Genomic DNA, 23,169 nt, shown 5'->3' with positions numbered 1-23,169 from the left:
AATTATTTGAATTTATTTCGCTGGATGCATTGATATCGTGATGAGATGCCTTGCATGCTTATGGAGAGAGTTTTTCATAAGTATGCGACGGTTGCCATGATCCTCGATTCACAATTGTGGGTCGAGGACGTGACAAAACTTTTAAGTATGATACCATAGCCATATGTTAACAAAATGAGAGGGTTCTTGTAACGTGGTAGTAAATTTGTCCCGTAAACTCTAGCAACAAGGTTGACCATAACAAACGCACCCCTCATGAACTGCTCAGAATACACTTTATGGATACTTTGAGGTCCAAACACTCAGCATTGCAAGATCATCCAACTCATTGCCAACCTCCTTGGCGACCCATGAAGACTCAGGGATCAGAACTAGACCAATTACGTTGGACTCCACTCCTTAAATGGTTCATCAAATGCCTGAAACTGACGGACATTTCGCCGCAAGTTCCTCCTTCGCAGCGGGGGTAGCACAGCTCACTGCCTCCAAGAACCTGGAAAGTTCATGGATTTCTTTTCCAATGACACCTACTCCCACAAGGTGAGCACCAAGAAGTAATTACGTTAACATCAGCTTGTCTGAAAACCAAAGAGGTGCCAGATTTACAACCAAGAAGAAGAAGAAGAAGACTGCATACAGGGACACACTCCATCACATGAAAGTCTCCACAAATCAGACAAATTAACCACAATCACAGAAGCCAGAAAATTAGCGACAAAAACTTGCCATAAACACACTAATGACACTGCTCCAAATAACTCCCCAGCAGGCTTTTTCTGTTACCTTTCACATCACATTGCCCGATGGGTTTAACAACTAGTGGGAAGGGCCAGCTTCTTGCTGCTCTCTGTTTTCCTCTTCAAAAAAAGTTTTCTGAGCAAACTGACTCCGCTTTGTTTTTTCTTAGGTACCATTGCGAGCATTCCTTTGTCAGCCACACCTTTATGCTTATTTGGTCCACCCAGACTGTAAAACTTCTCTGGTGACTTCACTGGTGAACGTTGGATGATGTCTTTTATTTTATTGGTACTCTGGTCTTTGTGGATCTTCTGCCCACACAGCAAACCCGTATTTGGGCTCTCGGTAGTTGCAGCTGGTGGATATTGTGGTTCAGTACATATGATTTCCTTTGTTTTAGGAGATCTGGAATCTTCAGATGTCATGTCAACCTCGGTTCGCATTTGATCAAGTAACTGAGATTGATGGTCGGACTCAGCAGCAGCAGGGGTTGATATTACCTTGTCAAAAAGAGAAGCATCCCTTGGGGACGCCAGGGCCTTCAACTGTTTCCCTAGGTTTAGGATAGTTTCCTGGCACTCGGCAAGTTTTTCTGAAGCTGCAGCAATTTCCCAATCCTGCAGGTTACGTAGGCATTCCAAATCTCAATTTATGCAACCTCTTTGTATTTATATGCTGAACACCTAAGCAATAATATGTGTACTATCTGACTGGTGCCACGAAAGAAGATGGTGCTATGCCAGGAATTGCTATGACTGGTTCAAAATAAGTATTTGCAGAAACAAAAAGTCCATGACAACTGCCATGATCATAATTGGTCCAATCAAAAAAGTCATAACTGAAATAATCAGAATGAACAATCATTTATGCTGTTGAAACTTTATGACGAAATCTCATCAATGCCATCATTTATGTTCAAGTTTTGTAAGGACAAAATCAGGTAGATTTTGTACTTAGTTTGGGTCAGATTTTGTTGACTTATATGGAAACTGTCCAAGTTTCATGGCAAGAGGTATACTCAGGAGTCAGGGACGCCAACCTGGAACAAGTTTCAGAGTGAATCCAGCGTTTCGTGTTCAATAATCAAGAGCAAATAGCCTGTTGCAGAAGCTGAGCATCATCTTGCAGGAGAATAAATAGCAATGCAGATGCAGGAATAGATTGCACGCCTATGAAAAGGAACTTGGAAGTTCGAATTGTAGCATTTCTTGCAAAGAAACACATCTGGACAGGTTGCACATGCATTCATTGGTGCAGGATGGGGAGGGGGGGTACACAAAAAGTGGGAGATTTTTGGTACACAAAAAGTGGGAGATTTTTCTAAGTTATTGAAGCATGATTTAACAATTTGGAACAATGCAATCATACATATGAAGCTGAACATAGATGAAGGTAGTTTTTCTTGTTTGCAAAATGAACAGTTGAGGGAAATCTGTGGCCTGAGTGTATCTGTGGGGTCACAAGTTTTCAATGGATCTGGACAGCTCTGGGGGTAGAAATGACTTAATTTTTTCTTTTTGGGTTTGGAAGGTCTGATCCTGTTCATTTCACCCAATGGATGACGACCTAATGTTATATTGATTTGAGTTAAAAAATTTAAATTTGGACCTTGTGTGGCTGAACCAATGTTTACTTTTCTTAAGCCCTGCATGTCCAGTTGAATAATTGGGCTCCATGAAGCACGCCCTGGTTCCATTTGGTTTATAAGCCAATATTAACCCACTATTGGCCTCATAGGATCCATTTGAATTTATTAAGCTAACTGCCCCAGCTTTCTTCACTTGGGTTTAGCAAAGCCCAGAAAATATCCTAATCAAGCTTTAAGCCGGAAAGCTGAATTTTTTTTTGGTGATGTAGGCCATTTTCTTCTTCCTTTTCTTACAGTTCAAGATGTACTTATTAAAACAATTGATTGTCCAATATATATTAGGTGCCTATCATTGCCCTTCCATTAAAGCAAAAAGAAAACCAAATAAGAACTCCAATCGACGCATAAAAACTGATACAAGTTTATGTGAGACACCTGTGGAAAATGGGCAAAGTGATTTCATTTTTCTTTTAGAAGCTATAACTCATTAATTTTGTTCCTTTCTGTCTTCATCAGACCTAGTCTCTGGTTTTCCCCTCCTGGCTAATACAATTCATGAGCTGACTTCTTTTCAAGTACTTTTGAGTGTCAAACGCAATGAAAGCGTTATGGCCCTATTCAGTCCAAACTCCAACATAGCATGCTCGAACCAAAAGCAGGGGTATTGGGCGCTAAGAGTTCAAAGGAAATTGGAATTGCTCCCTTACCACAGAAGTCCTGAAATCCTCCCAGCAACATGTCTACTTGTGGTCAAGACAGTATATGATGGGAAAGGAGATCTGGACAGCAACTGCGAAGCCCAAGGATTACTTTATCTGGAAATGCTTGATAAATTTGGCAGCTAGGAGTGTAATTAAGTAGCAAATAGGAGATGACCCATACCCTCTTGCAGAAAGCGCCTTGGTTTGATCAATGGTTCATCATGGAGTTTGTTGGGGTTCAAGTCCAAAGAGAACTAATGAGCCACTGATGGAGGTTTTGCTCGGTAATAAAGCTAATCACTATTTAACAAGTTACTCATCCTACTGCTAGTTGATGAATGAGATTTTTCTGTCCCATGGCTTCCTAAGACTAGTTGATCACGTCGATCTTCCTCCTCCATTGCTGCAGTAGCTTTGTTCTCTCACTATTAATAATGATATTTGGTTTCATGTAATTATTTAAGAAAAAAGCACTTTCTAATGAGTCTAATCCAATAAGGGAGAAAGAAGAAATTATTTCAAGATGCTCAACTCAAATGTCCTAAAAGAGTTTAGAAAATAGAAACACCACGAAAGTAGAGTCTAGATCCCTTTTTCTTTCATTTCTGAATATTATAACTGAGATACAAAGTCTTTATTCATACCAAGCAGGTCCACTGTTGCACAATTAGGATTGCATTTTTCTAGTTAAAAAAGATTACAGCTTTCCCAAAATAGACCTGACTATTAAAATAATCATAAAAAATTAAAATCCTACAAAAGGTAAATTTTGACTTCTATAACAACTTTGTCTTCAGCAATGCTAAGTAATTTTTCTTGGATTAAGAGATAGGCAGACTATTTTCCAAAAAAAAAAATCTTTGCTTCGACCAGCCCATTTCAAGGCTCAAACAATTAAATTTGACCCCGATCACTCGATAGGCTGCACCCTTATGGGGTGTGTCATGCTGTAGAGCTAAAAAGGTTACTCGATTTTTTAAAAAAATGACTACCTTAATCAGACATTTTATAGTAAGAGTCTTTGGAAGTTTGGCATGAGATTTGGCTTCTCGACATAATAGATTTTGCTTTTGGACCTTGTCTAGTGCTCCTTGAAGTGGCCAGGTTGGGCCATATCAACTTTGGTGATCTTCCTGGATCAAGACTGTTCCTATTTTGGGGATTTAGCTCCGCTAAATCAAAATTGAAGATGGAGAAATATCCAATTCCTAGTCCCATAACTAAAGTACTTGGCTTTGCAAGCTGAATCTTCTAACCAATCTAAAAGGAATCGATCCTCTAGTGCTTTGTTTTTGTGGCCTTTCTGTAGAGGACACAATTCTCGTCCAGTGGCCTTCCCAGCTCTACCTATAGATCATCCATAAATGCCAGCACTGATTCGTAGCCTTGATCTTCATCTCACATGGAAAGCTCAAACATTTTCAGATTCTCAACATTGATTATCAAGTACATCTCCATGCATGGTGGCAAATCAAGCTAAAATGCACTCTCCCCTTTCTTCTTCAAAATTTTGAAGCAGCCATATTGGGTTGCTTTAATTTCTTTCCTTCACCCTTCAATCTTTCTTTTTGTTGAGATGAGCCAGACTAGCTTCCTTTCTTGGAAGTTATACTTCACATGATGTTTGTCATGCCAATCCTTATACGATTGGTATTGTACTGACCTAACTCTACAGATCATGTAGAAAATATTCTGTCTTCCTCAGATTGTTACTAAACTCGAGCTCAGACATATACCAATAGCATATAGTTTAACGGTCCTAGTAGAACCTTCCAGGCCATTTCCTTTGTGTATGTGATCGTGAAGCTATAAATCTGGCATCATGGGGGTAATAACGGCCCACAATGGCTCAATATGGGTGGAGTAACTACCCATGATTCTGGCCCATAAATGTATTAACAGCACCCCTAATATCCGGGTAATGGCTTGTGTTTCCCTCCTCTACATAAAGAGGGGCAGAGAGGGCCCTCAAGTAGGTCTTTTTGAGCATAGAAATTCTCTCTCATTATTTTCTCTTTCTTTCGGCTACTTCCTAAACTCCAACTAACTTAAACATAGGAGGATCCCCCATCGGACAAACTCCGACAAGTGAAATTTTGGTTGAAGGTTGAAGGAGCCATCTACTTCGGTCTCCTACTAGATACCTTGCTCTTCTTCATATTTCCGGCTCAGTCATCTACTGACCTCACCGGAGTTTCACAACAACAGGTATGATTTATGCAGCTGTCTCTCGAACTCTTGATGCAACTTTCTAATACTCTCGAGAAACCTGTAAATTTGCTTTGAACACTTCTTCTCGCTATGTCCATTGATCTCATGGCTACGATAATTTTCTAAGTCATCCTAGTTTCCTTCTTCTTGTCCTCTTTTCAAATTGAGTTTTCCACCATCTTTCTTAAACTTATCACGCTTGCTGTCTTCCTTGGACCAATTTTTCTCCTTGATCCTCATCATCTTCATGCTAGCTTAATCGATGTTTTCAACTTTGAAGAGTTTCAGCTCCTTCTGCATACTCCCATGAAGAGCTCCAGCATACTTCATTAAGACTTCATAATCATCAAAGATTCCAAATGAGATAGGTTGCTTGTGGAACTTAGTGGTATAGTTATGGACAGATTAGTCATACTGTTGCAATAAATACTGCCACTTGATCAATCGATCTTTCTCATGGTTAATTGGGTATAATTATTTCTTGATGAGACTTTTGAATTTACTCCATGTTAGATTAGAGATATCATTATTTCTCATGTACGAAATCAATAAAATCAGGGCATGGCTAGGGAGCTTGAGATGAGCAAAAGTTATCTTCCAAACACTAATGTATATAAAGACAGTGAAATAGATCTCTAATTGGTCCAATCAATTACTAGCTTCTCTATGCTGATAGCTCCATCATACATAGGGATCTTGTTTTGGGCTTTGACTTTGCAAGGTTAAAGAGTGGGATTTTGAGTGTATATTGCTCATCTTCCCCATTGGATGGTAAATCCCAACCTCTAGATGTTATAGATAGCTTCGCATAGGAGTTGGTGTTGCTTGAGTGAAAAATGTCACTTGTCAAGATACAAGCTCAATGAGTTAGACAATCTCCTTCTCTAGTTGTACAAGGCTTTCTTCATCTCATCATCTATAAAGATAAAAATAGTAGCCTTATTCACCTTTGTCCTCGATGAACTTTGAACACCAATATTAGTTCTCTCATACTCGCACATTTGGACCATAAACTAAAGCCCTACAAATGGAGAACACCAAAGCTATATACCAACTTGATCCATGAGGAGAAAGGAGGAAATTCCTTCAATTCACTCAACTAAAAACTCTTAATAGAAAAACTAAAAAAATAGCAAAAATAGGATCTTAGCCACCTTTTTTCCATTAATGAATAATAAAACTGAGTTATGAAGTATCTATTTCCCTAGTGAGGTTCATACTTGCATAATTTAGATAAGATTTCTTTAGGTTACAGCTTTTTCAAAATAGACATGACTGGTAAAAATAATTACGAAAAAACTAAAATCCTATATGAGGTAGATCTTAACTTCTACATCAACCTTGCTTTCAACCGCATCACCTAATTTTTTTAAGACTAAGAGACATCTCGTTAAAGTCTTTCTTGAAAAAACTTTTGCTTTAGCTAGCTTGTTTTGAGACTTAAACTAAAAAATCTTGCCTTAATTGCAAAATATGCCACGCCATTGACATGATGGCGCCATGTCATAGAGCTTAAAAAGTTATCTAATTTTAAAAAAGAGCATCTCAATATCATATGGGCAAGTTAGAGCCTTTAGAAGTTTGATGTGTGATTTGACTTCCTAATATAGTGGATCTCGCTCTTAGACCCTATCCAATCCATTCCCTAATAACCAAAATGGTCTACATTAAGTTTGATAATCCTCCTAGAAAAGAGTTGCTCATCATCGTCTTAACTAATTAATGAGACTTGCCAATCCAATACTTTTAGGGGTTAGTCAACCAGTCCATGTTCTTCCTCCTTTGATGTGTTGACTTACTCCTGTAACTTTACAATCTCCACAAGTTACTTTTTTTCGTTTTTGCCAATATGATAGTAAAAAGAGGTCTTGATTAACAAATCCTCAACTAAATGTTTTATTGATAATGAATTAGAAAGGAGATGCTAAGGCTATGATGACACATAACAAGCATCCATGACTGTAAATTGCAGGTTATCATAAAGCATTATGGGACCCCAACATCCATGATCGTAAGTTGCACCTTATCATAAAACATTATAGGACTCCATGATAAGCATCATTCTGAGCACAAAACTTTGAACCTTCTATTCCTATAATCAAATGCAAACTAGTTGCAACTAAATTGGTAAAGAAATCTAAATCTAGCTTAGTTCCTCTGAAGGGCAATTCACATAGTTGTCTAGCACTTTGCATTCATTAAGTTGTAAAAAGAGAATATTGTGTAAATTTTCTAAACTTGCTTTCATTTTTTTTTTGGAGAAAAAAAAAAGAAGAGCAAAAGAAGTTAGTTTTGCTATCAAGCCTTACAAATTTATTACTGCATCCAAGATTTACCATATCAGTTGGTACTGTACCATACAAGGAATATTGAACCAGTATGTAGTCTTGTATTGTACCGACACTCAATGTGCCTCACTATCTCATACCGTACCACATACCAACATTGTAATAAGATGGTACTAGTATGAGACCCAATGTTGAGATGACAAACATTGAATGCATCAATTCGATGTAGAAAGTCTAGGTCTAAAGGAATGGAATTTATAGGACTTAACAACAATAGCTGGTTATCTATGTGTCTATCGTATAGAAAATCTGCAGCAATAAGATCACGTCAAAGGAATGCAAATATACCAATGGAGAAGCATTAAATAAAGTGTAAAGTATGTTAGGGAAGATTTAAAGAGATCTAGAGAGAATGAAGAGAAAAAAAAGAGTAAAAAGAAAACAAAAATTGAAGTGGACAAGAAGAATAAGGGGTTAATCAGCTAGCATAAGAACCAGGCTGCACATGCTTCCAAGTCTTGCCCTAATGTAGCAACTGGCTGCATAATAGATTCATTTACAAAATTGTCCCAGCAGTACCAGTTGGGTACTGATAACCTATAGTACCATATAAAATGGACTCGATCATTCAAATCTCATTAAGTGATGCTACTTAATTAATTCATTAACTAATTTTAATTTACTATTGATGTCCGTTATTTGCTTAATGGCAAGATGTTCAAAAAGTAATCAAAGCTTGTGAGTATGCTTCTGTGTGCTTATGTCGAATTTTATATTAAACCAGTCAAATGAAATAAGAAAACTTACTGTTCTGACTTGCTTTTCTTCGCTGCCCACAACATATTTTGGAGTTCCCTTAGCAGCCACACTGTGATACATATAGGTAGATTAGAAAATAATATTTGCTTATGCTCTAGGCAAGGTTTTAATTCCCAGATGAGTGGCATTCCAGCTGTCTCATCTCATTCTTATGAAAAAACAGAACCGCGATAGGGTCGGGACTCCAAAATCCATCCATGTAAAGAGAAGAACAAAGAAGAAAGAAAAAAAGAAGGAAATATGAAGAAAAGGAAAGAAGAAGTTGAATGAAAAAAAGAAAGGAAGGGAAAAGAAAAGAAAGAAAGAAAAAAAAGGAAAAGGAAAGAAGAAGAAGTAAAAAAAGAAAGGGAAAGAATAAGGAAAAAAAGAAAAAAATAAAGGAAAGAAAGGAAGGTAGAAGAAAAGAAAAGAAAGAAGAAAAAGAAAAAAGGAAGAAAAGAAAAAAGAAAAAGAAAGAAAAAAAAAGAAAGGAAAGAAGGGAAAAGAGACCAAGAATATCTATTGAGATATATAACTGAGACCGCCGCCGGGATAGGGCGGGACAGCAAGGCATCCCGTTCCATGGAGAAATCGAGACACCCCCATCCCATAGAATTTAAAACCTTGGCTCTAGGAAAGTAGAAAACAGATCAGTTCATTACCTTTCTAAACGAAGCTGTAGTTCAAGACATGTTGCCTCTAATTTTTCACAGTGATGACTTTTGTCCTCCCGTTCAACTCCGAGGGATGGAACTTTTGTGGAGCCTCATTCAATTCAACTTTAGCAACTCTAAGCTGTGTGTCAAGATCTTCATCTATTAACATCTGATTTTGAATCTGGCCTTTAATCAATCCCTTTGACTCTTTCAGTTTAGCTAGTTCCACTTCCAAATGGGAAATGTTTTCTTCTGATTCATGAAGTCTAGTGATCAAGACCTCATTTCTAGCACTGGTTGTTTTGAGTTTCTCCTCCAAATCTTTCTTTCTAGATTCCATATTTATAATCTCAAGCCTCAGTCTCTCATTTTCATCCTTGAGTTTAGTCTCAATATCTTGCATTTGAGACAAAATATATAAGTCATCTGATGCAGATACAAAGGGCATTGACCTCTCTTTTTCAATCTTGAGATCTCCATGTACATCTGCTTTATCTCTTTCTGTACCTTGGCTATTAAGTACAGCTTCAAATTCATCGTCGCTAGGTGATTCATCACCATCAAAATGCTTCTTGATAGTTTCTTTCATATTTGATACATCTTGAAGGGAAAAACAGTGGTCAATTACCCAGTCCAATGTCGAAGTTACTTCAGCAACAAATTTTTCAAGGTCCGCCTTGCCATGCAACATATCATTACAGACAATGACAAAATGTTGTAGAACAGATGCAAGTTCAGAACTTTTCCATAGAAATGCACGAGCAATATACCCATTTAATGATGCAGATCTATGTCGTGAATAAGCACCTCCACTATTTCCAGATAATGCATGTTGGGCATTGCTAATTTTCATGGATCTCTCTATGATTCCCTCAACAAGCTCAATTAGCTTACATACTGGTTTCTTATAATTTGTCCGAAAAAGTTGGCTTTTTGTCTCGCCAGCCAGTGTGCCCATACCAAATGCTCCATCAGATGAATTTGGTGAAGTATGTGGAGGATTCTGAGATATGGTACAAGTGGGATATAAGACATCTGAACATTTTTCCCTAACAGAAAGGTCCCTCTTTCCCAGAGCAACTCTAACTTCTTCAAGAATAACATCTAGACTTCGTTTTGTTATATGATGCTTCTGGATAATCACCCTCAAAATATCCTGAAGCCAACTTGGACTTTTTTCTACTGAAATGCATGTCAGTTGAGTTTCCCTATTTATGTCACAAAAATCAGAGTGTCTATTGATTGGGACAAGCTCCTTGCCCATTGCTTCTGATATGTCAAGTCTTGAATCAATTTCTTTAGAGGTTGTCTGTGATTTATTATCTCCTGATATAATATCTGAACTTTCACAAGGTTTATCCATGCAAACTATTGCCAATTTTTCCATCTGAATAAAATCATCCATCAAACTTAGATCTGATACTCCAGCACTTCTACAAGATGGTGTTGTCATTGGTTTTCCATTTTTGAAGTGCTCCAGCTCTGAAATTAAAGCTGAAGCCCACGATTCAGCACAACTAATATTATCTTCATTACCACCATCCTTGGAGTTTGATGCATGAGGCAGGTTATGTAATACAGGGATGCTCCTTGCTAGTTCAAAGCAATCCTGTCCTGATGATAATTCCTCAAGTTGTTTCTCAACCTGTGATAATTTGGAAGCTGTACGTGCAAACATGATCCTTGAGGATTGAAGTTCCCTATCTTTCTTGATCAATGATTCTTTGAGATTTTTGTTTTCATCTTCAATTGCATGCAATCTGTCAACAAGAGAAGTGATGCTCTTATTGGATACATCATAGCAGTTTTCGGGTATAAAATCCCTTGACATGAAAGGTTCTATTGCAGAATTTGCCTTTTTCCTCCTTGTTTCTAGAGCACTATTACCAAGCATTTCGACCTCACTTCTCATTTTAGCCAAAGCAGCAGGGCCCGGTAGTCTCTTCCGAACCATGACACGCAATCTCTGACATTCTGATTCTAGCTTAGCTATCTTCTTTATGCTTTCAAGGTGTTGCTTGTGGGCAGCATCAGCTGATTTGAGACTAAATTCCCTCTCTTCATTTCGAATCTCAAGTTCCTTCTGAAGCATGCAAACTTCGTACTTGAGGGAAGCATTGTTTTTTTCAGAGGTATCAAGCTTCGCCATCGCTGCAGTAAAGTTTCCTTCTAATTGGGATCTCAAATTATTTGATTCTTCAATCAACTTCTCTTTGACCTCAAGAATCTGACTCAGATTGCTGCTCTCAACACCTAATTTCACAAGCCTCTTATTCATCTCAGCCAACCTCTCTTCTAAAGCTCGTACCTTCTCTTGTTCTCTTGATATCTTCATAGCACAATCATTAGCACTTTGATGATGTTCTTCCTTAGCCATATGTAGCTGCTGCATACATTCCTTTAAAGCTGAATCTATGTCAAGTATTCTTTCTTCAGCAGTTGCTTTCTGAAGTAAAGCATCGGCCAGCTGTTGCTTGAAAGATGCCGCTTCCACTCTTGCCTTCTCCCAACCTAATAAATGAACCATAAGTAAAATTTATGAGTAAAATAGGTTTTGAAAGTATATCAAAAGATGTGGTCTAGCAAGTATGGAAAAATTGGCAGGGAAGTCATAAGCATGGGGGAGAAAATGAATACCTGCAATGGCTTCCTCAGCCACCTTTGCTTGCTTTGCAATGAGATCATCTTTAGCATTGGACTCAGTGCGAGCAGAAGATAGTTGCCCATTTAAATCCTCTAAGGATCTCTCCAGTTCCAGAGCTTTTGCTTTCTGTATAGAATCATGCAAACCTTCACAATAATTCATATCACAAAGAATGGAATTTTTTTCATTTAATTTGAAACGAAACCGCATAGATCTGATAAACTTAGTTTCATTGTTCTTTAAGGCAAGAGACATAAGAACAATTGAGTTTAAAATGTTAACAGTGCAATATAGAATAGAAAGGAATTCACTATAGTTTAGGCTCTTCAATTTGAAAGAACAATTATTTTTCTCTTATGATCATTAATATTAAGAACTAGCATAAATGGGTACATGTCAACACATTAAGTTTAGGCTTTACCTGCTAGACAAATAAAGAGCAAGAGTCACCTTAGCATACTGTTATGTGGCCAAACACCATATATTCTTAAAGATCAGAAGAGGTATCCTCCTAAATTTGGACCCATAAAATCTCTTTACAAAAATTTCCAAGTCTCCTAGCTGAATTTTCTATTCTAAAAGAATCCTCTCCTTTTACTCTTAAAACTTTAAACTTCCAATATTAAGTTCAAAACAATCATATATGATACTTTCTGTACACTAAAGGTGCAGATAGTGCTCCAGAATTTTAGATACCGGAGGATAGCATTTTCCCCATTAAATGGTGATGATGAAGGAGTCTCCAAATTATGGGTAGGTTCCAAGTTCTATCATCCCCCACTTTTTTGCTTTCCCACTGATACTGTTTTTTGATGGTTGGCTTGCTGAAAATCTTTTTTCCTCTGCATCTCATATGACAAAGATTTCTTCCATTGATACTTCACGGAAACAAATGGTGGACTTGGTTTTAGGCTCCCAAGAAATTATCTGCTAGCTGCACCATGGTAAGGAGGGGGCAGGCCCCCACAAAATTTGGTAAAATCTCTTTCTTTATGCTGCCATGCATTCTAATCATGGCCTCCGTTCCACTTAATTCCATTTCCTGCTTTCCAACCCATCTGACTACTAAGGTTTTGAAGATATATTCCAGTTTGAATGAGACATCAATCATTACTCTCACAAGTACTAGACCCACTTTTCCATCACTTTTGACATTCTGTTTCCCAATAGGAAACTTTTTGTTTTTGTCGATGTTGAGAATGCCATGATTGATGACACAGGTAAGTGGGTTCTTTTATCCTTCTTAGCAATAAGTCTTAGCATTTGAAATTCTATCTAAATATTGATTTACAACATCACAAATGCATCATTGTAGAACATCAATAAATGCATGCACGAGATGGTGTTGTTTTTCTTCCTGCTAACATTGAAGATCATTCCATGCTTGAAGATCAGCATGCTGTCTTTCTACAATCTCTCTAACTTCAACAGATGCATCACAGCAATAGTCATTTTCATAACAATAATCATTATACATATAACAATAACCATTAAAATAATAATATGAGAACAAATTGTAGGAATCACAAATTGTAAGATAATAAAAATACAAGATAAGTGGAAGAGTACAAAATAATCAACAAACACCAACAAAATGACTTTGAAAATATCAAGAAAAACTCTAGAGGGTAAATCCTGATCCTAAGATACATGGCTAAGATAGCCCTATTCCATAACCATACGTAGTACGGTAGGAAGTGTGAGAGAGGAAAATCATGTCTCCTTTCTACTTGCATCATGAAAGAGGAAGTTATTTCCAACAATAACTTCCCATAGGTGGTGGTTGCCATTGGCTTCCTCCATGTATCTTGTCTAAATAATTTCCTTTAGACAACCAACAATAAACTACCCATATATGGCCTCTCATATGGGTGACAAGTGGATAATCATGATCATTTCAACCATCACACTTATAATCGATTTACATACATTAAAATTTGTATAGTCTCTAGTCTAACAAGATATTGATATGAGTGAGAGAAGTGGAAGACATTTTACCTTAGTCATGACTAAACTAGTTGCTAAATTAGGCTAAATACTATTCCCATTGCCTTTGCTTTGGGTCCTTTCTTTAGAGACAGTGTCATATCAAAAAGTAACAAAACTATTCCAAATGTGAAAGAGTATTCCTGCTAAGTCATTTTAAATCTAGAGATTTTAAGCTTGTCTCTCCATTACAGTTTTAACAAAGATACTCAACTTAGTTCCCCTAGGCCCCTCCCTCTATCAAAATTACTCTCTCTCCATCACCCACTAGTCTCCTCATTTGGCTCTTCCATTTACATAGGTTGTTTGTCTAAAGTCAGCAAGTCGAAGCCTGATCCCAGTCGTCATAGTTCACATAAGTGCTTTCATGAAGTGCAATGTCTCTTTCTTCAAGTATACGTATTTGCCATTTTCTGGGTGCACCTCTCTTTCATAAGTCTTGTTTTCATTCTTCTACAATATTCTTTGAAATTTGCAGATTTTTAATATGGAGAATTGTAATTAGAGTTGAACTATAATTGATTATTCAAAACCAATGATGAACCCATCCAACTTGAAGGTCCAAATCATAGAACAAGATCTACACCATAAAAAATGCTTAGAAAGTAAAGCTCATGTGTTTTGGTAGTTCTTAGGTTAATATTAAGTGGGTAAGAAGAAATGAATGATTTTGAAAATATAATACCATATTTTCTATAATCTACTCATCAAAATCTGTTGAACTCAAATCTACACATGTTTTAAGATAGTAGATCATGATCAATAAGGTGGATTTTCCATTTATACTCCCTTTCATATAATTTCAGCACATTAGCACAATTGGGAACATTCATTCTTGTACCCACTTGGCATGTAGGTTAGAGGTCTCCAAAATGTACTATTTAATATTTATTGGCATGTTTATTGGTGGAGACTAAAATCAGTGGTGTGGGTCTTCAATTTGGCTGGCCCACTATTAATTTTTATCGCATTAATAATTTATAGATATCGTTAAGAAACAATTTATGCTAGGAAGTAGGAACCAATGTGAGCAATGCATTTATCTGCCCTTTATCTGATTTTGTTATATGTTTATGTGGTTTAAGATGAGATGAATAAGTCAAAATCTTAACACTTGGTCCCTGTAGATAGGAATAATGGCTTGGCCCACGTAGATAGAAATAATGTTTTTAACCTTGCTGATCAATATTTTAGCACCTTTCTTTTGAGGGCACTTACTTGCATTTCTTCTTTCCCCCATTCTAATGCTTGTCTTATGTTCCCTACTATTTATCCCATTAGACTCCAAGCATAGTTGAAGTTCAACCAAAATTTTTTTCAATTAAAAGTTTTTCAATATTAGCCATAACCAAATTGAAGACAAGGTCAGTTATAGAGTTTAAACCAAAACTAACTAATGGAAACGAATTTACCATAAGTATGTACAGTTGAGCCAATTTTTATCATTTATTTAATTCTTAAATTTAAAAAAAGCACTTTCCCAAGCTAAAACTTGGAAGTTTCAGGTTAGGATACGAAAGCATTTGATATCCATTCTAAATAATAACTTATTTAATAAAAGTTTGGTTATCCTAGAGTTGAAATCTCAAAGATTATTACGTATTAGATTGCCATTAAACTATAAAGCAAAATTACATTGAAATGATGTAAAACATGATTTAAATTTTAAAACATGTTTTATTTTTTTTATTCTGCAAGACTACTTTTTATTGTTTCAGTTAAACACTGAGATCATGACCCAGAGGTCCCAAAGAATATGATAAACTTAAAAAAGATGTATTATTTGTCTTCTTTGATTGCTTCATTTTTATTTTCTCAATTTCATTCCAAATTTGCTAATATTTCATATTGTGTTTTGCTTCTTAGATAGACTGCCAAACTTGAAAGTGAGTATGAATATTGAAAAATTTCCAAAACCAAAACTAGTTTAGACACAGCACAAAAAAATAAAAATAAAAATAAAAAAAATCAAGCATCTTATGTTCAAGTCTCATTCCTTATTGCAGTCATGAGCTCCAGTTGCTTAGGTCTGTGTTTTCTATGAATACTTTGTCGGTGGCTATCATTGATGAAGCCAACCTTGATTCTGGCAAAATGTTGGGTTAAGTTTACAAGTATCGAGACCAAGGGTTAAGTCCTGGTACAAGAGCCCGTCCCACTATGAGGCTAAATCAGTATGATATCAGGGGGGTCCTGGATCGATCAAATAAATAATTAAATTAGTGTCTGGGGATGCCAAGCCATCCAAGGTATTGAGATGCAACCATCCTGGTCCATCTTGAGAGATCTAGCGTCCTTAATGCAACTACGACCTGGTTTTTCTCTGGTCCAGTACAGTATCCGTCTGGATAGACCAGGATGGAAATCTTTGATTATCTTGACATTTTGGAGCTAAAGACTAAAGTAAAACTGCACCGTGAAATGTTGGATAATAAGGATTTGGCCATCAAAGTGTACCTATTGGTCATGAAGGATCCTAAAACTTTAGCAAAAAGAATTTTCAATTCTGTAGGTCACATAAGCTTACAGATGCTATTAAAGCAAAGGACTAGGAAGAAGAAATGGAAAATGATCATTATTCAATGAAGATATTGTCATGGAATGTAGTTGAGAGTTTAGAGACCGTGGGGATGAGAAGAACAAACATATTGCTTTCAGAAGACACAAAGGCATTACTTGTGTTCTTTTCAAGAAAATAAACAAGCAAAGGGGTGAGTTTTATGGCGGTTTTCTCATTTGCATATTATGTCAATGCGCCTTCTCTACCATGACATTTATGAAGCTGAAAAATCCTTACAAAGAGTATTAGAGGATAATAATGGCCTTCTTTCCTCAAAATTAGCTTCTCTGATTTGTGCCTTCTAGTATTTTCACACCTCAAAAATAGAATGAAGGGTCAAAACACCAAAAGCAAGAATTAATGTATTGCATATTGTGCTCATTGTAATTACAAGTTGGCACAGGATGTGGTACCATGCTGAACTGTGTCAACACCTTGGCATGCATTGTTACAAAAAAGATAAGCAAATATATACAAAGATAGCAATTGCCATATCAAACATTCCACACTAATTAATGCCATTTAAGATGGGCTTAATTTTAACATCTTTATACCAGGAGATAGACATGTTTAAATGATTAAATATATTCTTAAATTGTCATTAAAATTCTAGGATCATAAAGCAACCTAGACATCTTTAGTTCTTTATTTATTGTTGTTTAATGTGTCCATTGAAAAATTTGGAGTATTTCATCATACAAATTATGGGAATATTAAGCTTTATTTCCATTTTAATGGTTATGAAATATGCAAACCAGTGGTTGTGACTGCTAGAAGAAAATTAATGTTTGTAATGGGAAAATCAGCTTGCAGATTGCCATTTTTTTTTTTTAAAAAAAAATAATAGATTACCTCTTGCTGATTTTTCATCAAGAGATCAGATTTCCCATTCGTTGTGATGGTCTTTTCCAAAGACTTCCTTCTCCAAAGCCATGTCTTGTGTTCCATGCTTCTAGCTAAGTCTATCTAACAAAATTCAAAAACAGAAAAATTTACAACTAAAAAAATGAAATTGTTTTTTGTAGTTAGGAGCGATTGATAAAGCATCAGAACTCCAGAATTGGGTTACAAGTCAATATAACTGAATAGACTAGGAAATTTAAATTATGGGGAAAGCTCACCAAAACCTTCCACGAAAAAAGAAAAAAAAAAAAAAGGCAGCACAGAATTTAAAGTCATCAACCACATGTGGCGTAGAGCTATGATATGCATTCATAAATCATGAACCTACTTGTAATATACTCATGCATTATGTGAACGGCTATGGCCAATGTTGCCAGGATACATTTGATCAGTCTCGCATGGTGCATTCATTGTGCCAAGGCAATTATCTACATAATCCATCTTCAAGTTATATGTCATCAAAGTGGTGAATTGTTTTCTTGACCTCTTCCTTTTAAGATGGAAGATGATGCTAGGCATTGGGTTGGTTCAGAATTCATCCAATCTCCACCATGATCATAATCTCCAAGTCGAGTTCTACATGGCAACTTGACTGGGTATGAATGTCCCTACCAAACAATTGCCAATATTGTGGCAACCCAATCATTAATAATCTATAAAAAACTGCTAGAGTTGGACATATGATAAGAACTTCGTTTGGCAATGTGGAAAGAGCCAGAACTCTTTTTTTTGTACTATGATCGGTAACTGTTGTAACTTGTGTCCTTGTTTTCGAGCTTTCATGTTTGGATGTGACAGATGCTGTGCTTCTGAGTCATAGTTTGTCACCTAATGGCCTTCGAACCTCAAAAGTCAAAACCACTGTTGTAAGACTTTACAGCCTCCTCACTCTTTTCAAGCTAATGCCATGTCCTACAAATACATGTATAAGCTGCTGTAAAGTTAGTCCTTGTTAGAAAAACTCAGAGTCTGAAAAATTGATCAGGTGTCATGCTGGGTAGTCTGATGGCAGGACGGCAGAGAGATAACATGTGACCTTTTGCAAACTGGCAAACTGTATCCTAATTGAGTCCATGGATCATTTACCAATCAACAAACTTTTAGAAGACTTGAAAAAATTTTGGGTTCATACAAAAATGATCGTGTCCAGAAAGTAAGAACGTCAAAAACAAGCCATTGCATAAGAGTCGGGTGAGAACATGAAGTCTTGTGTGTGCGTTTGCATCTGTAAAACCAGGGACAGTTTTGCTGCAATAATTTTTTTTTCCCCCCGAATCAGCCATCTCCAGGCCCTGTCTATGATGTTTGTTGGTATGACCAGTTGGCTTTCTTCTTCTTCCCTTTTTTTTTTTTTTTTTTTTGAAGTTTAATTTTTAAGGGAAAGTTAGACAAGTCAGCCAAACATGAACTAATACCTGCACATCCCACTTCAAAATCTTCTTCTGAACACTTATCGACAGGTTCAATGGCTCTCTGCTCCCCACCAAGATCGTAACTTTCCCAATTGAGATGCCATTCAATTAGTTTTTTTGGTTGAGTCCGTTGGATTAAATTGCTCAAACTAAAATAAGAGAGGAAAAAGAAAAGAAAAGAAAAGAAAAACCACAAAAATCGATCTCATGAGTTCCAAGACCATTTTTTATTTCTCTTGAAAGTTGAAATCCAACGAGCAATCGAGAGTGCGTTGACTCTACTGGCAGACTTTATCCTCCCTCCAAACGTATGGTGTGGGAATCGGACACCAGAACACATGCTGCTAATTACAAGGAACTAGCAAACAAAAAGGTGGAAAGGAAGGAACAAAATGCATAGCATGGAAACAATGGAGGGCGTAGGAGGAACTCACTCACTGGTGGATGGGCCTGTTTAACAGGACTCCACTCGGCTCACCGCCGGCGCCGGCTCCGGCTCAGGCTCATCCACCAACCCCCAAACCCGACGGAAATTCTCGTCGTAGCATCGTACCAATCAATGAATTAAACATCCAGCTTCTTCTCCTTGTCCTTCTTTTTTATTTTATTTTTCCTTTAGTTTCCCCTTCCTACTCGTTCCCGGAGCGAGATGGGGAATGGATGGACTGAGAACCAAGGTGCTCCCCTCCCTCCCGTATGTATCTGCCTGTGTCTCTTCTCTGTTCTTTCTCTTTCCTGGTATGCGCGTGTTGGAGTGGTGTGGGGGTAAAGTAGCAGAAAAGGAGGGGCGGACTTATGCCGTCGTGCGTTGTGGTGGGGTTAAAAGGTTTATCAATAAAGCTGCGGCCGTGAGAGCTTTTGCGGATGGAGGAAAAAAAAGAAAAAAAAAAAAGAAAAAAAGAGAGAGAGAACGCGCAAGAGTAGAGCAGAAGTGTCGGCGGTGAAGCTGGCACGAGGGAAGGGGGTGAGGCGCGAACGTGCGCGCGGTCAAAGTGGCAGCTGTTTGGTACTCGCCCTCGGACTATGGCCCAACGAAGCAGGCTATTACATCGTTTATACGTGAAATTACTGCCTGGACCACGTTCGGGTAGACCACCCAAATCCAACTGTGAATAACACGCCACATCAACCCTTGTATTTCACGAATTCCCGATTGGGCGTTATCCACCGTGCATGTGCTCCGAGATTTGCGCTGGTCCACCTAGGCGTGGTCCAGGAAATAATTTCTCCGTTTGTACATGACAGAGTGGATGGAATCGCCAGCAGATGCATATCATCCTTAGGAAATTTGCAGTGGAAGCGAAACGCGCTTCTAATTAATGGCTCCGTGGTGCGGACCGGCGCAAAAGGTGATAGGTCATCCTTCTGCAAGAAATCATCGCCTGAAGTGCATGGATCAGGCCGTACAACTAGCCAATCATAGCCATTGATTATAATGATACATTGAGATGCATGTTTCATGAATGGGGCACATTAGAATCGATTGTCGTTATCGACTACGTGCATAGCCATATGGTGCACGCCAATAACCTCTTTTATTTTGTAGGTACAAGATGAAATTTTAAATGGGTCGATCCGTCACCGAGCCGGTTATTAGTTTTTAGACTGGTATGCCGCTAAGTTAGTAAACCTAATCCAATCAATAATTTTTGAGGTACAGGATCAGCATTCTCTTGAAAGAAGAGATTATTGATCCTCTTATAACAGCATTTGATGATTCAATTAAAATCATCATAGTTATCTAGGATCATTGATGATCTAAATCTTGAGATGATTTATCACCATAGTGATCTAAAATCATAATGTTTGGTTAGCCATGGTGCATAATTAAAGATTTTTAAATATATATAACTAACTTGTTAGACATGCTATGGGAATGCAAGATCACTAACCATATAATATCAAAAATATTTTTGATATATCTTATACATTGAGGACATGAAATCACCGCTTCAAGTTATTTTCTCAATAAAATTTTGGAAGTGAGGATTGTGGAACAGAAAAAATTTTAGAAAAATATCTAATAAATTTTTTTTTCAAATATTTTGATTAATTTATTTTAATATAATTTTAATATAAGATCAGGTGATAGAGTGCTATTGGATATCCATTAAATAAATTTTCTATCACTACGTTGGACGGTGATTTAAAAAATGAAGATGATTTGAAATCACTGTCATATAACTAATATATAATTAAATATAATAATTTAAATATTTTTATTTATATCATTTTTTATCTTAGATAGGTTATCGTATATCGAATGCCTCATACTTTAATTTGAGTCCACTTTGCTTCACACTTAAGCTTGAAATATGACCCCCAGGTGGGCACAAGGAAAGACCCTTGCGCCCGCACGCTAATTGGTGGGTGGTGTCCTCCACCGCACTTTTGGGGATCGATACCCAGCCCCAACGCGCCCACCCAAACTTGGTGGGGTAGAGAAGTTGACTGGACACCGAACTCAGAATTGCATGCTTATTACTGGTCGGTTTCATCGCGGTCCTCTCTCACAATAGACAAGTTGGGGTGGTCTATATATATAAACTTCCTTTTCGATGACTACATTTCCATTAGTTCTTTTCTCTTACTGCAAGGAGAGAAACAAGAGTGCTGAATATAAGCTTTAAACAACATTTATCGGGTGTTATGCCAAAAAAAAAAAACAAAACAAAACATTTATTGGGTAGAATCACAATCATCACTACCTCCTCCAACGTGATCACGTAGCACTAGTTCTTTTCAGAGTCAAGACAAGCAGGTTGCACAGTTCTTTTCTGAGTCGAGACATGCAGGCTACCCAGGAAGGGTCCCTTGGTCCGTCCTTTGGTCCGTCCTCTGAACCAAGCGCAACATAAATCAATCCAATAAGGCTCTGCACTGTAAGTATTTTACATCGTTAAAGGTCTAAGGAGATGCTTGATTCGTGATTGAAATTAAAATGATTTGGAATTAAAATTGAAATTTTCAAATTTTTCAAAATATTTGGTTCGTGATCGGAATCGAAATCGAAATAGAAATTTGAATCCATAAAAGAGAATAAGGATTGAGTTCTATTTAGATTGGATCATTTCCATTCCAATTTGAAATCGAAATCAGAATGAAACTCCTTCCAACCAAACGATTGAAATGGGAGTCATATATTCTCATTCCGATTCTGGACCCTCACTCCCTCCAATCAAGCATCTCCTAAAAATTCACAAAATGAATGATTCAAAAACCTTGTGGCACATTGAGAGGATCGAAAACCATGTCATAACCTTTGCAATAGGAGCGACAGTGAAGAGATAGACGCGAAGGAGGTTAAAGCTTCGCTCAGTTTTACATTGCAGAGGCATTCAACTAAAGTATATACAATGGTAAGGCAAGGATATAGCATAGAAGAGAGAGAAAAAAAACTCCCTACTCATCTTCTATTTATATGTGAAACAATAAACTTTTGCATTGCTGCCTTACAATATTTTGGCAACTATAGACAAAAAAAGTATGTACACTCTTTACCCTTTTAAATGATCTTTTTTGTGATGAGATCATGTTGAAGGATAACTTTGAAAATGATTTTCTTATTTTTGGATGATGAAGATAATAACGATGGCAAGTAAATATTGTTTCTCTTGACTGGACTCTTTATAATTTCTACGGGTTCTATTGATTAGTAAGCAATAGCATTGTTAATGTAAAAGAGCAAAGCAGAAATTTAAACAAGCAGATACATCATACACCCTGATGATTCTTACAAGATATGCTTCAATCAGTGGAAACATTGTCAATTAACCATCACGATACTGACGTTAAACACCCCATTAGTTCTCAAGGCTCTAACGCATGTACATGGATTTCCACTATTGTACACCTTATAAATCCTTATAAAAATTAAAACAATTCAAAATTTGCTTTATGATAAATGTGAGTGCAAGTACATTGGTTGAAAACGATGAACAAGTCATACTTTCCAAAGTAATTATTGGTTAATATACAGCACATTACGCATTGATTATTTTTGTGTATAGGCAAGATCTCCAATGGCAAGCTACGCCATGGAAATGTTGAGACATAAAAAATCTGCAGCTGGGACCCCAAAAGGCAGGAAATTTTAAAATGGCTTCCGATGGCAAGACTCCACTGTCGGAAGGTTCTGGTGGTATGATGCATGCTGCTGCTAGAACACCTAAAATCCAAAACGAGTTGGATTGTTGCAGACTGGTTAGGCCAAAGAGGCATGGCAGGCTTTAAATATTGGGGCATCACATTTGATGACACCGCTGATTTAATGGTGCACAGGGGGCCAAAAGTGGATTGACCGCCACCTTCATGATTGGTGCTTCGAGATGAGGTTTTAGTCAAGGCTCTAGATATACAACCATTACTTGACTATACCTCCTCGTGTGTTCACATGGAGTGAAATGGCGTCCCAGTGCACTGGACCATGAATACGATATGTTGGGATTTTTGTATAGAGCTATAAACAATTCTCGAGCCTATAATTTCAACTTGAAAATGCCCATTATTTAGTTACAAACAATTATCTCAAGAATTTTAAAAGATATCCATCACACTACATATGCTAATTCCAGATGCTTAACAAGAAATATAATTTCTCAGCAAAAGAATAATTATAATTTGCATACCAACTTAGATTACTTTGGATGTGAGAAATTGATGATCATGCAACTAATTTTTTTTA

At 37.1% G+C, this 23,169-nt stretch overlaps 1 protein-coding gene across 1 annotated transcript; it reads right to left on the bottom strand.

Annotated features, from left to right (window-relative positions):
- Positions 1-541: 541 nt before the first annotated feature.
- Positions 542-19,333, bottom strand: LOC140851940 (filament-like plant protein 7). Its single transcript, XM_073244282.1, is given in 7 exon segments — positions 542-1,355; positions 8,334-8,394; positions 8,987-9,074; positions 9,077-11,491; positions 11,618-11,750; positions 17,023-17,136; positions 18,920-19,333. Coding segments are annotated over 6 exon segments (3,339 nt in total). The 5' UTR covers positions 17,119-17,136; positions 18,920-19,333; the 3' UTR covers positions 542-809.
- Between the last annotated feature and the right edge of the window lie 3,836 nt (positions 19,334-23,169).

This window comes from Elaeis guineensis, chromosome 10, assembly GCF_000442705.2.
Source record: "Elaeis guineensis isolate ETL-2024a chromosome 10, EG11, whole genome shotgun sequence".
NCBI classification, from domain to species: domain Eukaryota; kingdom Viridiplantae; phylum Streptophyta; class Magnoliopsida; order Arecales; family Arecaceae; genus Elaeis; species Elaeis guineensis.
The sequence above is the reverse complement of the archived record's forward strand: the minus strand, read 5'-3'. Positions and strand labels throughout refer to the sequence as shown.